The sequence below is a fragment of the Oryctolagus cuniculus genome, chromosome 17 (assembly GCF_964237555.1).
Source record: "Oryctolagus cuniculus chromosome 17, mOryCun1.1, whole genome shotgun sequence".
Lineage (NCBI taxonomy): Eukaryota > Metazoa > Chordata > Mammalia > Lagomorpha > Leporidae > Oryctolagus > Oryctolagus cuniculus.
In genome coordinates, this window is record NC_091448.1 from 47,354,987 (window position 1) to 47,371,693 (window position 16,707).

The following is a 16,707-nucleotide window of genomic DNA, read 5'->3' on the forward strand; positions in this document are numbered from 1 at the left end:
CTCTCTCTCTGTCTCTCCTCTCTCTGTGTAACTCTGACTTTCAAATAAATAAATAAGTAAATCTTTTTTTTAAAAAAAGACAGGCTGCAAAACAAACAAAAAAAACCCAAAAAAGAATGTCATTGTTTCATCAAAGTATAAGGAAGACTACTATTTATTTAAATAATTTATACAAAGTTTGTATTTTTTGGTCCTTTAAAGGTTAGATATTCACCCATGAAGCCATCAGGACCTGGAGTTTTCGCTCTTAGGATATTTTATTTTACAATTCATTTTTGTTTATTTGAGAAGCAGAGAGAGAAGGTGCACTCCCCTGTCCACTCATTTACTCCTGAAAGGCCTGCAGTGGGTGGGACAGGGCCAGACACAAGCTGGGTGCCAGGAATTCAGTCTAGATCTAACTAGGTGGGTGGCAGGGACCCAGCTGCTTGCGTCATCAGCAGATGCCTCTCAGGGTCTGCATTAGCAGGAAGTGGAAGAAGGAGCCAGAGCCGGGACTCCAACCTAGACAGTCTGTCACGGGGCGTAGAAGTCCCCAGAGGCATCGTAACCACCAGGACAAACTCCTGCTCCCATTTCTTTCATTTACACACATATATTTGTGTATATATTTGCATATGTGATTTCTAGTGATGCCTCCCTTTGTATTCCTGATGTTAAAAATATGTTTTCTGAGCCAGAACTGTAGCGTAGCTGGTAAAGCTACTGCCTGCAGCGCCCAGCATCCCATATGGGAGCTGATTCAAGTCCCTGCTGCTCCACTAACAATCCAGCTCCCTGCCAGTGTGCCTGGGAAAACAACAGAAGATGGCCCAAGTCCTTGAGCCCCTATGCCCACGTGGGAGACATGGATGAAGCTCCTGGCTCCTAGCTTTGTCCTGGCCCAGCCTTGGCCATTGCAACTATTTGAGGAGAGAACTAGTAGATAGAAGATCTCTGCCTCTGCCTCACCCTCTGTAACTCTGACTTTCAAATAAATAAATAAATCTTTAAAATGAACAATTTCTTTATTAGACCAGGCTAAAAGTTTATCAATTTTATTGATCTTTTCAAAAGCCAGCTTCTAGTTCATTTAGGTTTTTCTTAGTGTTTGTATGCTTTCTGTTTAACTGATTTTCATTCTTTGTCTCCTTCCTTCTACACACTTGGGTTTAATTCTTTTTCTAGCTCCTTATGATGAAAGCTTTAATCATTGACATGGGAACTTGTTTTTTCTCTGATGTAAGCCTTTAAAGCTATAATTTTCCATCTAAGCATTGCTCTAGCTCTAGTTCACAAATTTAGATTGTACTCATATTTCCATTTTTATTCAGTTAAATGCTTTCTGATTTTCTTTGTGATTTCTTCTCTAAACAGATGGCTTATTTAGAAGTATGAGTTTAATTTCTAAATATTTTAGGGTTTTATAGGTATCATACTGTTATTGAGTTGTAATTTAATTCCTGTGTGGTCAGATAATGTACCCTGTATGATTTCACATTTATTGAGACTTATTTTATTGCCTATATGAACTGTCTTGATGCCAGTGATCCGAGTGCACTTATAAGAATGTGTTTTCTGTGGTTGTTAAATTATCAGATCAACTTGGTTGATAGTTCATGTTTCCTGTATTCCTGATTATTTTTGTGGGAGTGGGGGTGGGGTGACCTACTTGCCCTATCATTTACTGAGAGACTGTTGAAACTGCTGATTTTTTTTTTTTTTTTTTGGTGTTGAGAATCAGCACACACATTTTAATTTGTACACAATTCTTAACATACGTACCAAAAATCTAAAAAGCCATGAATTGTCATTCTTTTTTTAAAAGTTATTCCAGTGACTTTCCAGCTTCAAATTTGGAGGCAACTCTTCCTTAAGAGGCTATCAAGTACAAGTATCTTCAAATGTTGCTGTTACATAAATGCCACCCATTCACAATATAATAGCATATACACGACACTCAAATTTTCAATCTTTCACAGCACATTAACAAAATCATTAGGAAAACTGGACTACCACAGCCGAAGATGTTACAGAGTGCACATGGTTCTGACAGAACAAGGAGTGGTTTTCTGTAGGAAACAATTCTACAAAACACGGGAGAAGAAACTGAAAATATTCGAGACAGATTAAATGCACAATTGAGACTCCAAATTGCCATTTAGTATGCGTTGTACTGTAGGATATAAAAACCACCCCCACCTATGGAATGTTAAGCTGACACCCAAGACAGTCAAAGCCTCCCAGAATTCAATATGCCACTATTTTCTGGTTGTACCAAAAAAATAAACAACCAGCAAATTATTTCACCTCTTAAAAAAGATCATTTACACTTAAAAAATGGGATGAGGTGTGTCGCTCCCCGTCTTTGTGGAGGAACGACACAGGACCCTGCGCTGTTCTTTTGTCTGCTCGGCCCTCCCCGGGTTTGCTGCTGGTTCTTCCCGGGTTGGCTACTGTCCTTTCCACCTCCGTGGAAGGGCGGTTCCCCCTGCCACGTTCCCCACTTCCGCAGGGGAGCGGCACACCGCTGGCCGACCGGCCGGCTCTCTCAGGGGCTGCACAGGTGTTCCCCTTAGATGTTCCTGGTGCATGCCGTCTCTCTCCTCCTTTATAGTCCTCCTCCGCCAATCCCAACTCGGCTGCCCGCACGCCGAGTACGCTGCTCTCCTCCAATCAGGAGCAAGTCCTACAGTTTATTAGCTGAACTGGAGGCAGCTGTGTAGAAGCTGTTTACTTCTCTCCCAGCGCCATATTGTGGGAAAGCAGATGCATAGAATAAGTCTTAATTCCAGTAACTTAGTCCAGTCCGGATTGCTCCCCACAGAGGTGGGCTTCCCTCCTTCTTAAAAATGTTTCTAGAGCTACTAAAAAACTTGCATTTACAAAATAGTTGATAAAAATATTCCTCTGGATTGTACAGAAGGGAGACAGGGACCACTGAAAACAAACACATGGTGCATGGTGTTAATCGGACTTGGCTTCTTTCTCTTCTGCTGGACTCTCCTTGTTTTTCGTTTCTCCGTTTTCTGCAGGCAAGTCTTCTTTAGCTTCTTGGTTAGCCACCTCGGCCTGTTTTCCCTTTGCTCCTCTCTTCCCCTTTACTTGCACTTTCTTGTCCGATGATTTATCCTTCCTGGCGGCCTTCTTGGGCTTCGCTTCCACCTTCCCGGGGGCCGGCTTCGCCGACCTCCTCTTGGGCTCCTCCTTGGCCGCCCCCTCGGCAGAGCAGACCTTCCTCTTGGGCATCCTGGCGGCACGGAGGGCGCGTGCCGGGTGCCTGCAGGCCGCAACGCGCCGAGAGCTTTCACGGAGCTGGGCTGCCTGGCCGCTGCCGCTCCTCCCGCCGCCGGAGCTGCTGGGACCCGCGGCGGGGTCTGTGGGAGAACCGAATCGAAGCTGCTGATTTTAATTGTGGAGTTGTCTTTCCTTTTAATTTTGTCTTTTGTCTGGTTTCTTTTTTTTTTTTTTTTTTTGACAGGCAGAGTGGAGAGTGAGAGAGAGAGACAGAGAGAAAGGTCTTCCTTTTGCCGTTGGTTCACCCTCCAGTGGCCGCCGCGGCCGGCGCACCGCGCTGATCTGAAGCCAGGAGCCAGGTGCTTCTCCTGGTCTCCCATGGGGTGCAGGGCCCAAGCACTTGGGCCATCCTCCACTGCACTCCCGGGCCATAGCAGAGAGCTGGCCTGGAAGAGGGGCAACTGGACAGAATCTGGCGCCCCATTTGGGACTAGAACCCGGTGTGCCGGTGCCGCAGGCGGAGGATTAGCCTATTGAGCCGCGGCACCGTGTTTTTTCTTAATATATATTTGAAAAATTTGTTAGGTGCACACATTTATTTCGTAAGTCTTTAGACATCAACCGTATTATTATTAAATATGTTTTTGAATCCCTGGTAATATTCCTTGTCCTAAAGTCTATTTTGTCTGCTATTAATGATATTTCTTTTTCCAGTGTTTGACTTAAAAAAAAAAAAAAAAAAGATCAGTTTGTTTATTTGGATGGCAAAGTGACAGAGAATCAGAGAAAGGGAAAGATCTTCCATTCTCTGATTCACTCCCCAAATGGCTACAACAGCCAAGGCTGAAGCCAGGGAGCCTGAAATTCTGTTCACTTCTTCTACATGGATAGGGGCCCAAGGCCATCTTCTGGTGCTTTCCCAGACACATTGGCTAGGAGCCGGATGGGAAGTGGAGCAGCCAGGACTCTAACCAGGGATCATATGGGATGCTGGTATAGCAGGTGACAGCTTAACTTGCTTTGCTACAATGCCAGTCACCCAGTTTGACTTGTAGCCTTTTTATTTATTTTATTTTATTTTTTTAGATTTATTTATTTGAAAGAGTTACACAGGAGAGAGAGAGAGAGAGGTCTTCATCCTCTGGTTCACTTCCCAATTGACTGCAGTGGCTGGAGCTGCCCTGATCAGGAGCCAGGAGCCAGGAGCTTCCTTGGGGTCTCCCATGCGGGTGCAGGTGCCCAAGGACTTGGGCTGTCTTCTACTGCTTTCCTAGGCCATAGCAGAGAGCTGGATAGGAAGTGGAGCAGCTGGGACTCGAACTGGCACCCATATGGGATGCTGGCACTGCAGGCAGTGGCTTTACCCTCTATGCCACAGCGCCAGTCCCACCTTTTTATTTTTTTAAAGATTTATTTATTTATTTGAAAGATAGTTAATGGGGTGCGGTTGGGGGCAGAGGCATCTTCCACCCACTGGTTCATTTAAGTGGCTGCAACAGCCAGGGCTGTGCCAGGAGCTGAGAACTCTGTCTAGGTCTCCTGTTTGAGTGATAGGGACCCAAGTACTTGAGATATTGCTGCCTCCCAGTGTGTACGCTAGAAAAAAGCAGGAATCAGGAAAGGAGCTGAGACTTGAACCCAGGCACTCTGTTAGGGGATATGGGAGTCCCAAGAGGCATCTTAACCATTGTACTATTCCTCTGCCTTTTCTTTATTTGTACAAATAGCACAGGATACCAGCTAGGAGGTCACATCACTCTTTCTGTCCTCACACTGATAGAGGCTGTTACTGTGGAACCTGTGGGAGCCTGAACCTGCACTGAACTAGAGCTGGAGTCATAGCCATAACTTGAGCCTGGGCCTGGGCCTTAGCCTAGCGGTTGGTTTGAACCTGGCCTTGTTTTTGGCTGGGACAGCCTGAGATTCTTGGCAGTGAGGGCATGAGCATGCTTTCTGAGCTGGGGGTGGGCCCTGTGGACAAGTCAGTTGAGCCTGACCTCTTTGGACTCTTGGGCTTGGTGAGGCCTTTACAGCCCCAGCACATGTGCTCACAGCCGGGCGGTGTTGGCCTGTTGCTGCTGCTTCCTTTTGTGCTTTGTGGCACAGTGCATGTGCCTCTGGAACTTGGGGTCTACCCCGTTAAGAGGTTTATCTCTGATCAGGGTTTCTTGTCATTTTTGTGTCATTTTGGGAACCAGTTGTATGTGGTTCTTGGACATAGCCATGTCTATACCATAAACTGCCAATCTCAGAGCACCTGGGACTAGAAGAGTTCAGGAACTTTTTGAAGCCCCCTTGTATTCTGTTCTAAGGATTTATCCTTAGTACTTTATTAAATCTGATTTCCTGTTAAAGGGCAGTATTGGGAAGCCAGTGTGCTGTTATGAATAATGAGTACATGTGCCGCAGCAGTGCTGTAGGTAGAGTGAGTACATCCTTGTCTGGAAGCATATTTCTCACTTTTGTGATTTGTCCAGAGTGATAAACTAGACTTTTCAAATGACAGGCTCTGAACAGACTCGTTTAACAGTGTTACCTGTAGTTAATTATTCCAAATGCCCAACTGTGAAAATAAGTCCATTTTTAATCGTGAGTTGAGTCATCTCTCACAACGTGGGTTTTTCTTCTTTCAGGCCATATTGCAGCAGGGAGATACATCTATTCAACCCATCCTGCAGGTCATTGTAAGTATCTACACATGTTTCCTGTCAGATGATTTTTATACTCATGTGTAACTATAAATTATGCTTGATGAAGGTCAGGCAGAATTGTCCACTTTAGGAAATTCTCCCCAGCATCACAACAAAAATAGGCCATTCTAATCTAATCCTAGAAGAGAAATACTACTATGTTAGCTAAAGTTAACCCTTGATAGGATGGGATTATATTTTATTTTTTAAAAAATTATTTATTTGAGAGGCAGAGTTACAGACACAGAGAGGGAGAGACAGAGAGATATCTTCCAACTGCTTGTGCACTCCCCAAATGGCCACAGTGGCTGGAGTTGGGCTGATCTGAAGCCAGGAGCCAGGAGCTTTTTCTGGGTCTCCCACATAGGTGCAGAGACCCAAGGACTTGAGCCATTTTCCATTGCTTTCTCAGACCATCAGCAGGGAGCTGGATTGGAAGTGGAGCAGCTGGAACTTAAACTGGCGCCCCTATAGGATGTCCAGCGCTGCAAGTGGAAGCTTAACTACTTCGCCAAAGTAGTTAAGTTGTGAATACTGTATTCAGAATGTGCTGAGGGATTTTTTTTTTTTCCTTAAGGGCAGAGTTAGAGAGATACAGAGTGGGAGAGATCTTTCATCTGCTGGTTCATTCCCCAGATGGCCACGACAGACAGGGCTAGGCCAGGCCAAAGCCAGGAACCTGATTCCATCTGAATCTCCCATGTAGTGGCAGGGACCCAACACTTGGGCCATCCTCCACTGACTTCCCAGGCATATTAGCAGGGAGCTGGCTTGGAAGTGGAGCAGCTAGGACTTGAACTGCTGCTCATATGGGATGCCGGTGTCACAGGTGGTGGTTTAACTTTCTGTTCCACAGTGCTGGCCCTGAGAGGTTGAGACTTAAGACTCTGCCTCTCTGTTCTTTTCCACAATTGATAGATGATGGTACTGTTATACATGATTACAACTGCTGCCTTGCTTGGCTCCTTGCCCTTAGAGTTTGTCCTGCTCAAATAGGCCTTGCAAATGATCTCCAAGAGGTATGTCCAAAATGAGCTAGTCTGTTGAAAATTCATTCATGTGTGGGGCTCTCAGGCTCACTGGGCGTTTCATGGATGATTAGGAACTGGATCATACCTGGAGCTCCTGAGTCAGTGTACCGACTCAGTACATGCTCCGTACGAGTTGCCAGTCCTTTGTGGCTCTGTTAGATGTCTTGCTCCCTTCAGAAAGCTGCCTGTCCTCTCTTCCGGCTGCGGTGAATGTCTCAGCTCTGCCCCACATCACCATGTGCGTGCTTGCTTATGTCTCTTGCTGCCTTCAACTCTGCCTGCATTATAAGCCCCTTCAGGGCAACAATTTATTTTTCTGCCAGTTTTCTATTTTTAGCATGTTTCCTCCACAGTACCTTGTATATTAGGTGCCTTGTTATGTGTTTCTTTTGGTAATTGATTTTCTGCCACATTTGAGTTAGGGGAGAGAGAACACGGAGTATTGGCACATCATTTTACTCTGTTCTAATGTTAGCGGAGAGGAGACGGTGGGAGGAGCATCAAGTCCAGTTGTCTTTTCTTGGATTTAGATGTCAAGAGAATGGGCAAGCAGTTCAGTTTATGTTGAACTATGGGCAAACCCACTCTCCTGCCACCTCGTAGGTTTTCTTATTCCTGGGGTGGGGCAGATAACCTGGGTAATGAATCAAGTTTTCTCTCCTAGAACATCCGTCCCATTACGACAGGGAATAGCCCACCCCGTTATCGACTGCTCATGAGTGATGGACTGAACACTCTGTCCTGTGAGTATAATGTACAAATCTGGGGATTTATGAGTATTCAGATAGTAGAAGCACATCCAACTCTGTGATTGCAGTAATTCGGGACCCTCCTGAAGTCAGCATTTGCTTGGCTAGGCACTTCCTTCAGACGAACTGCGGCTGGCAGGCGGCACTCCAGTTGTAGGCTGGGTATAATGGAAAGCTGCCATTTGGTTTAATTAATTTTCTCTAACTGGTGCTGTATGTTTTCTTTGATTAATTTCCCTAAGGGTGATATTGATGTTTAGTCAATGTGATGGGCTAGCTGTCCTATACTTTCCTTTTAGGAGGTCTTATTTCTGTGCTAGAAGCTTTAAAACAGAGAAGGGGGAGAATTTATAGGGAATGTACTTGCTGCCCCTAGTCACAGAGTGAAAGATCTAGAGAGATTTATTTTTTTTTAAGTCTTTGTCATGAGACCTGAATAATGGGAAAAATGTTTTTGGGTACTTTAAGAAATGCATACATTTAGGAGTAGCAGCAGATGTAACACATATCAGATTATACAGCTTTTCACTGTGCAGTCTGGCTAGCTTTAAATTCAGGAACATATTTAAGGCATTATTTTTCTTTGCTAGCACAGATGTGGTCAGCTGTGAGAATTTTTTAAGACTGACACGATTTAAAGGTTAAAGTAATGTCTGCTTTTTCAGCTTTCATGTTGGCAACACAGTTGAACCCTCTTGTTGAGGAAGAACGATTGTCCAGCAACTGTATTTGCCAGGTGAACCGATTTATTGTTAACACGCTGAAAGATGGAAGGTATGTGGTGTGTTTACTGTTTTATGATGTTGTAGAATGGGAGCTAATCATATATATATATACACACACATGTACATATATTAAAGATGTATCTATTTGAAAGGCAGAGTTACAGAGAGACAGAGACAGAGAGAGGTCTTCCATCCGCTGGTTCATTCCCCAAATGGCTACAAAACCAGAACTGCACAGATCCGAAGCCAGGAGCCAGGAGCTTCTTCCAAGTCTCCCATGCAAGTGCAGGGGCCCAAGGAAATGGACCATCTTCTACTGCTTTCCCAGGCCATAGTAGAGAGCTGGATCAGAAGTGGAGCAGCTGGGACTCGAACCAGCACCCATATGGGATGTCGGCACTGCAGGCGGTTGTGGGGAGCAACTCGGACTAGACTAAGTTACTGGAATTAAGACTTATTCTGTGCATCTGCTCTCCCACAATATGGCGCTGGGAGAGGAGGAAACAGCTTCTACACAGCTGCCTCCAGTTCAACCAACAAGCTGCAGGACCTGCTCCTGATTGGAGGAGAGCAGCGTACTCGGCGTTGTGGGTAGCAGAGTTGGGATTGGTGGAAGAGGACTATAAAGGAGGAGAGAGACAACATGCACCAGGAACACCTGAGGAACACTTGAGCAGCCCCCGAGAGAGCCGGCTGGCGGTGTGCCGCTCCCCCGCGGAAGTGGGGAAAGTGGCTAGGGGGAACCGCCCTTCCACGGAGGTGGAAGGGACGGTAGCCAACCCGGGAAGAACCAGCAGCAAACCCGGGGAGGGCCGAGCAGACAAAAGAACAGCGCAGGGTCTTGTGTCGTTCCTCCATGAAGAGGGGGAGCGACAGGCAGTGGCTTTTCCCACCATGCCACAGCGCCAGCCCCTATACATATATATTTAAAGATTTATTTTATTTATTTCCAAAGCAGAGTTACAGAGAGAGGTAGAGACACACAGAGAGAGGTTTTTCGTCAGCTGGTTCACTCCTCAAATGGCCACAATGACCCGGGGTGGGCCAGGCCAAAGCCAGGAGCCAGGTGCTTCCACCTGGTCTCCCATGTGGGTGCAGGGCCCAAGTCCTTGGGCCATCCTCCGCTGCCTTCCCGGGCAACAGCACAGAGCTGGACTGGAAGAGGAGCAACTGGGACAGAACCGGCGCCCCAACCAGGACTAGAACCCGGAATGCTAGCCCTGTAGGCAGAGGATTAGCCTAGTGAGCTGCAGCGTCGGCCTTCTTTTTGTTTTAAAGATTTATTTATTTATTTGAAAGTCAGAGTTACACAGAGAGAAGAGAGAGAGAGAGAGAGGTCCTCCATATCCAATGGTTCACTCTCCAATTGGCCGCAATGGCCGGAACTATGCTGATCAGGAGCCAGGAGCTTCCTCCAGGTTTCCCACGTGGGTACAGGGGCCCAAGGACTTGGGCCGTCTTCTGCTGCTTTCCCAGGAGAGAGCTGGATTGGAAGTGGAGCAGCCTGGTCTCGAACCGGTGCCTATATGAGATGCCAGCACTTCAGGCCAGGGCGTTAACATGCTGCACCACAGCACCAGCCCCTGCCTTTTAAAATTTCTATTTAAATTCTGGTATCCAATACACTTCTCTGATTTAAAAAAATCAGCTCTTTGGGCTGGAACTGTGGCACAGTTGGTTAAAGCCCTGGCCTGCTATGCTGGCATCCCATGTGGGTGCCGGTTCCAGTCCCAGCTGCTCCACTTCCGATCCAGCTCCCTGCTGATGCGCCTGGGAAAGCAGTGGAGCATGGCTCAAGTTCTTGGACCCCTGTACCCACATGGATCGGTGCAGCGCGCCGGCCGTAACGGCCATTTTCAGGGTGACCCAACAGAAGGAAGACCTTTCTCTCTGTCTCTCTGTCTAACTCTGCCTGTCAAAAAAAAAAAAAAAAAGAAAGAAAGAAATTTAAAAAGTCAGCAGTTTACAGCTATGAATTAGAGCTATTCAGTTCTGAATTCCAATGACTGATGCATGGCACCAAAGGAAGAGAAATGTGAGAACAAAGGAGCCTGAAGCAGAATGAAGACTTCTCCTTTTTTCTGATTTCTTCAGAAGCCCTGTTTTTATGATGCTGTCCTACAGTACCTTTATGAATAGAGATTGCCTATCTTTTTTTTTTTTTTTTTTTTAATGGAGGTCACTTAGTGCAGCAAAAAGCATACAGTTGTGTAATACTGCCGCCTCCTTGGGTTATCGTGAATCTTTAGTTGTGAATACTGTATTCAGAATATGTTGAGTACCTACAAGATGCTGCATGCTGGATACATTGCTGAGCAGAGCTTCAAGCCCGTTGTTTTGTTGGGGAATCACTTTATATACCGTGTCTCTCGAGTTGTAAGTTTTCAATTACAAAATGAGACCCAACACTTGAGAAGCAAAGATGGCAAACTTTACCATGTTAGGAAAGGTGTCGAAACTGATGTGCTGCTGAAGCAAGCACTGTGCATTATTAAATGTATTAGCTTTTTTTTTTCCTTCTTTTTAAGATTTATTTATTTGAAAGAGCCACACACACAGAGAGGGAGAGATCGAGATCTTCCATCTACTAGGTCACTTCCCAAATGGCCACAACAGCCGGGTGCTAGGGGCCCAAGGACTCGGGCCATCTTCCACTGCTTTCCCAGGCCATAGCAGAGAGCTGGATTGCAGTGGAACAGCTGGGACCCAAAACTACTCATGGGATGCTGGCAACACAGGCAGCAGCTTTACCTGCTAGCCACAGTGCTGCCTCTTTTTTTTTCTTTCTTTTTTTTAAAGAGTTATTTTGAAAGTCAGTGTTACACACACGCGCGCGCACACACACACACAGAGAGAGAGAGAGAGAGAGAGAGAGAGAGAGGTCTTGCATCGCTGGTTCACTCCCCAGATGGCCACAACAGCTGGAGCTGGGCCAATCCAAAGCCAGGAGCCAGGAGCTTCTTTGGGTCTGCCACGTGGGTGCAGGAGCCCAAGGGCTTAGGCCATCTTAAGCTTTCCCAGGCCACAGCAGAGAGCTGGATCATAAATGGAGCAGCCAGGACTCACACCAGTGCCCATATGAGATGCCGGACTGCAGGTGGTGGCTTTACCTGCTGCACCATAGCACTGGCTCCTTTTTTTTCTCTCTCTCTCTCTCTCTTATTTTTGACTATTTATTGCTCATTTATTTGGGAGGGAAAAAGAGACTGACAGCGCTTCCCATCTATTAGGTCACTCTGCAAATGTCTGCAGTTGCCAAAGGCTATGCTAGGCTGAAGCTAACAGCCAGAAACTCAGTCCAGGTCTCCCTGGTGGCAGAAACCCACCACTGTCTGCCAGCATGCATTAGCAGAAAGGTGGAATCAGGAGCAGAGCTGAGACTTGAGCCCAAGCACTGCAGTATGGGGTGTGGGTGTCCCAGGCGGCGTCCTCTGTCCTTTCCCTCTGGCAGGATGCATGTGATTGCATTTATGCCCTGCTAGGATGATCTAGGGTGATCTCCCCACTCATTCCTTCCCTTAATGACACCCACAAACTCCCCTTTGGTCATGTGAGGTGACACGTCCGAGATCTGGGGGTTAGGATGTGGCTATGTTTAGGGACTGATTATGCAGCCTACTAGAGATGCTGCAACAAGTGGGTGAAAGTTTGTTGAGGAACAAGTTACTTACAAAGCTAAAGTATCTCTCCAACAACATAATTTCAACTATAAAAAGTAATTTATAGAGGAGAGACAGCATTTTATTCTAATGATCAATGTTAGCATTACCAGTATTGGAACAAATTGTATGTCACCTCACAGGGTACCATGAGAAGGACACAGCATCACTCTTGTCACATTCTTGCCAAAGATGCATCATCTGTATCCAATCATAAGTAATCCTCAGGCAAAGTGAGTGACGGCCTACAAAATAACCTGATACAGATCTTCAGAATCTCTAATGTGAAGGGAAAGACTGAGAAATTGTTCTAGATTGAAGGAGTCTGTAGGATAATAAATTAATCAAGTGCTCCTGGATTGGATCCTTTTGCTATTAAGGGCATCATTGAAACAAAATTCTTGACACTTGTTCTATGGATTAGATGGAAGACCATTGTATCAGTGTTAGTCTCCTAGTTTTGAACACTATTGTGGTTAAGGTAGGATTTGGCTTGGATAAATTAAATCTTTTAATAAAAAATGCAGGGGCCAGTGCTGTGGCATAGTGAGTAAAGCCTCTGCCTGCAGATCTTGGTCTCTCTCTCTCTCTCTCTCTGTAACTCTGCAACTCTGCAACTCTGCCTTTCCAATAAATATGTTTTTTTAAAGATTTATTTTTTATTTATTTGAAGAGAGAGAGGTTTTCCACTGCACCACAGTGCTAGCCCCAATAAATAAATCTTTTTAAAAAATTGCAAATGTCTTGTTGAAATGCGAATAATTATATTAAATTTATATTGTCTTCATCAAAGAATATGGTATGTATCCACTTGAAGTCTGTTGGATTTTCTGGAGACACAGTTGTGTTATTTCCATATCTAATATTTATGTCATTTCTCATTTTAAAAAAATCTTACAATATTAATATTATGATTTTAATAGATTATTTAATACTGAACTATTCTTGCATTCCTACAATAAATCCTGCCTTTAAAGAATAATCCTCTTAACATGCTTGTTTTCTTTTCCACTTTAAAACACAATCTGTTTTTTATCCTGGATAATTTTAAACATCTAGGAAAGTAAGCAGAATATAGCCCATCATCCAGCTTCACCTTATCACCTGATGTCCATGCTTGAATTTCTCTGTATACTCTCCATATCCACTCCTAAATTTTGAAATAATTCTTGGACATTTATTTTTTATTTATTTATTTATTTTTTTTGACAAGCAGAGTGGACAGTGAGAGAGAGAGAGAGACAGAGAGAAAGGTCTTCCTTTGCCGTTGGTTCACCCTCCAATGGCCGCCGCGGCCGGTGCACCGCGCTGATCCGATGGCAGGAGCCAGGAGCCAGGTGCTTTTCCTGGTCTCCCATGGGGTGCAGGGCCCAAGCACCTGGGCCATCCTCCACTGCACTCCCTGGCCATAGCAGAGAGCTGGCCTGGAAGAGGGGCAACCGGGACAGAATCCGGCGCCCCAACTGGGACTAGAACCCGGTGTGCCGGCGCCGCTAGGCGGAGGATTAGCCTAGTGAGCCGCGGCGCCGGCTGGACATTTATTTTTAATACATAAATATTTTATTATATATTTCTAAAAAAACCTCATTTTTAAGGGATTTATTTATTTATTTGAAAGATTTAGGAGGCATATGGGGGAAAGAACCACTATATTCATAAAGTTGTATCTATGTAAAAATGCATTCATTAAATAAAAATTTAAAAATGGAAAAAAAGAGTTACAGAGAGAGGGAGCGACAGAGACCTTCCATCGGCTGGTTCATTCTCCATATGGCCACAATGATTTGGCCTGGGCCAGGCTGAAGCCAGGAGCTTTATCCAGTTCTCCAATATGGGTGGCAGGTGCCCAAGTTCTTGGGCCATCTTTTGCTACCTTCCCTGGCACATCAGCAGGGAGCTGGCATTGAAGTAAAGCAATTGAGACTCAAAGTAGCATTCATATGGGATGTCAGCGTCACAGGTGGAGGCTGAGCCTACTGTATCACAGCGCCATTCCCAAGAACTCATTTAAATAACCCAAAATACCATTTTAAACCTAAGATTACCAATTCCCAATCATTGTGAAATTTCTAGCTATTCATGCATATAAGGGTACTTTTTTTAAAAGTTGTAGGAAAATGGAATTAAAAGTTTATGTTAGTACAAAGATATTTTGCAGTCCACATGTAGTTTTTTCATAGTATACATTTTCCATGAACTTTTTAAAGATCCTTAGTATACAGTGTGTCTGAGTCAGGATCCAAAGTAAAATTCACACCACAGGAGATGCATATTAAGTCTTTTTGAGGGACCTGCTCTATGGCGTGGTGGGTAAAGCCACCACCTCAAGTGCCAGCATCCCATATGGGTGTCAGTTCAAGTCCCAGCTGCTCCACTTCCAATCCAGCTCTCTACTGTGGTCTGGGAAAGCAGTAGAGGATGGTCCAAGGCCTTGGGCCCCTGCGCCTGTGTGGGATACCCAGAAGAAGCTCCTGGCTCCTGGCTTTGGATCAGTGCAGCTCCGGCCATTGCAGCCAATTGGGGGGTGAACCTGCGGATGGAAGACCTCTCTCTCTGTGTAACTCAAACTTTCAAATAAATTAAAAAAAAAAAACTTACAAAAAAAAAAGGTCTTTGTAGCTTCCTCCTTCATATCTTTTTACCTCTCTCACTGTTGAAGAGATCAAGTCATTTGGCCTTTAACCTAACCCTAGCCTGTAGCCTAGATTTTGCTGATTGCATCCCTGTAACCTTGTTTGATATGTCCTGTCATCTGTATTCTCTGTAAGTTGATATTGGTTTATTCTTTTAATATGCTGTGGTATTCATCTTGCTGATATTTTATTTAAAATTTATGTATATTATAAGATGAAATTACATTTTCCCTCTTTTGTACTGTTATTGTATTACTATTATTATATTTTGTTATGTCCATATGTCATATAAAACATAATAGGAAAAATTGACAACTTTATAAAATAAATTGAGGTGTTTGGATGAAGAAGCATAAGTACTTTGCCTACGTGTCTGCAGACCTCTCGATATGTTACTGGTCTTGCACTTTATATATCACATAAAGATATCTAGCTGGAAACAAAAGTTGGTGTGCTAAAAGGTTAAGCTGTAGTTTTTTGATGGGCCAGAAAATGATAGATTTTCTAAATCTTACCCTTAAATACAGGTTTAACAAATGCAGATATTATAAAATGCAAGCTTTTATCAGACTGCCAGAGGGAAACTTGAGTGAACGAATGAAGCTTACCTCCAAGTCCTTTGGTTTTTTAGTTTTTTTTTTTTTTTTTTTTTTTTAAGATTTATTTACTTGAAAGACAGAGTTACAGAGAGAGGTAGAGGGTAGAGATAGAGAGGTCTTCCATCCACTGGTTCACTCCCCAGATGGCCACAATGGCCAGAGCTGCACCGATCCGAAGCCAGGAGCCAGGAGCTTCTTCCAGGTCTCCCACACGGGTGCAGGGGCCCAATGACTTGGGCCATTTTCTACTGCTTTCTCAGGCCATAGCAGAGAGATGGATCGGAAGAGGAGCAGCCGGGACTAGAAGCAGCGCCTACATGGGATGCTGGCGCTTCCAGCCAGAGCTTTAACCCACTGCACCACAGCACTAGTCCTCTCCAAGTCCTTTGAAAGGAGGTGAAAAATAAATGCTGTGTTTGATAAGTGCCCCCCCGCCTGGCATTATTCTAAGCATGCAGGGGGGTGTTGTGAGCAGCTACAACAGTAGAATCCAACTCGGAGGTAGCTTCAAGGCCAAGAGCAGGAGAGGGGTTGAAGAGTTCCTCCTGGGGCCGGAAACCGTTTCATAAAAATGCCCATTTGGTGCTGGGGGATGAGTCTATGACCTATTTTCTCCTGACTTAAAAGGACATTTTCAATTCAACTTTGCTTAAAAAGAAGGATTTTTACACTTGCTATTAAGTACAGCTAGGATAAGGCTGGCATCATATTACTTAGCAAGCCCATGCTAGTGATTCCACTTTGAAAACTACCAAACTGTAAAATCAAGGGGGAAGGGGCCGGCGCTGTGGCGCAGCGGGTTAATAACGCCCTGACCTGAAACGCCGGCATCCCATATGGGCGCCAGTTCAAATCCCAGCTGCTCCACTTCCAATCCAGCTCTCTGCTATGGCCTGGGAAAGCAGTAGAAGATGGCCCAAGTCCTTGGGCTCCTGCACCTGTGTGGGAGACCCGGAAGAAGCTCCTGGCTCCTGGCTTCGGATCGGTACAGCTCCGGCCATTGTGGCCAACTGGGGAGTGAACCAGCGGATGGAACACTCTACCTCTGCCTCTCCTCTCTCTGTAACTCTGACTTTCAAATGAATAAATAAATCTTTAAAAAAAAAAATCAAGGGGAAATAAAAGTTGAAGACAGAGCTGTTTTTTCTCAAGTTGAGGGAACAAAATCCTACACAAGGCATTTGGCACTCACTAACACTGTTCGGAGAACACCCTTCTTAAGCTAGATGAAAGATGAGGAAGAGCATTAGATTGGCTTACCAGGCCATTTAAAGATTAAAAAGAGGAAAAAAGACATTTAGGAAGAAAGCCAGTAAAAGAAATTTTTCTGACTAGGTGCGTGAATCTAAGGCAACTGTATCAAAGATTTGCCACTGATTACTCGAGCTTAAAGCTGGTGGCAAAA

At 44.8% G+C, this 16,707-nt stretch overlaps 1 protein-coding gene and 1 pseudogene across 1 annotated transcript in view; one reads left to right on the plus strand and one right to left on the minus strand.

The window, feature by feature from the left end:
- RPA1 (replication protein A1) overlaps positions 1-16,707 on the plus strand; it is a 61,839-nt gene that overhangs the window by 10,821 nt on the left and 34,311 nt on the right. Inside the window, exons 2-4 of the mRNA XM_008270927.4 lie at positions 5,850-5,900; positions 7,602-7,680; positions 8,352-8,460. Of these exons, the coding sequence (XP_008269149.1) occupies positions 5,850-5,900; positions 7,602-7,680; positions 8,352-8,460 (239 nt within the window). The remainder of the gene's footprint in view (positions 1-5,849; positions 5,901-7,601; positions 7,681-8,351; positions 8,461-16,707) is intronic.
- On the minus strand, positions 2,947-3,256 carry LOC127484352 (non-histone chromosomal protein HMG-14 pseudogene; annotated as a pseudogene).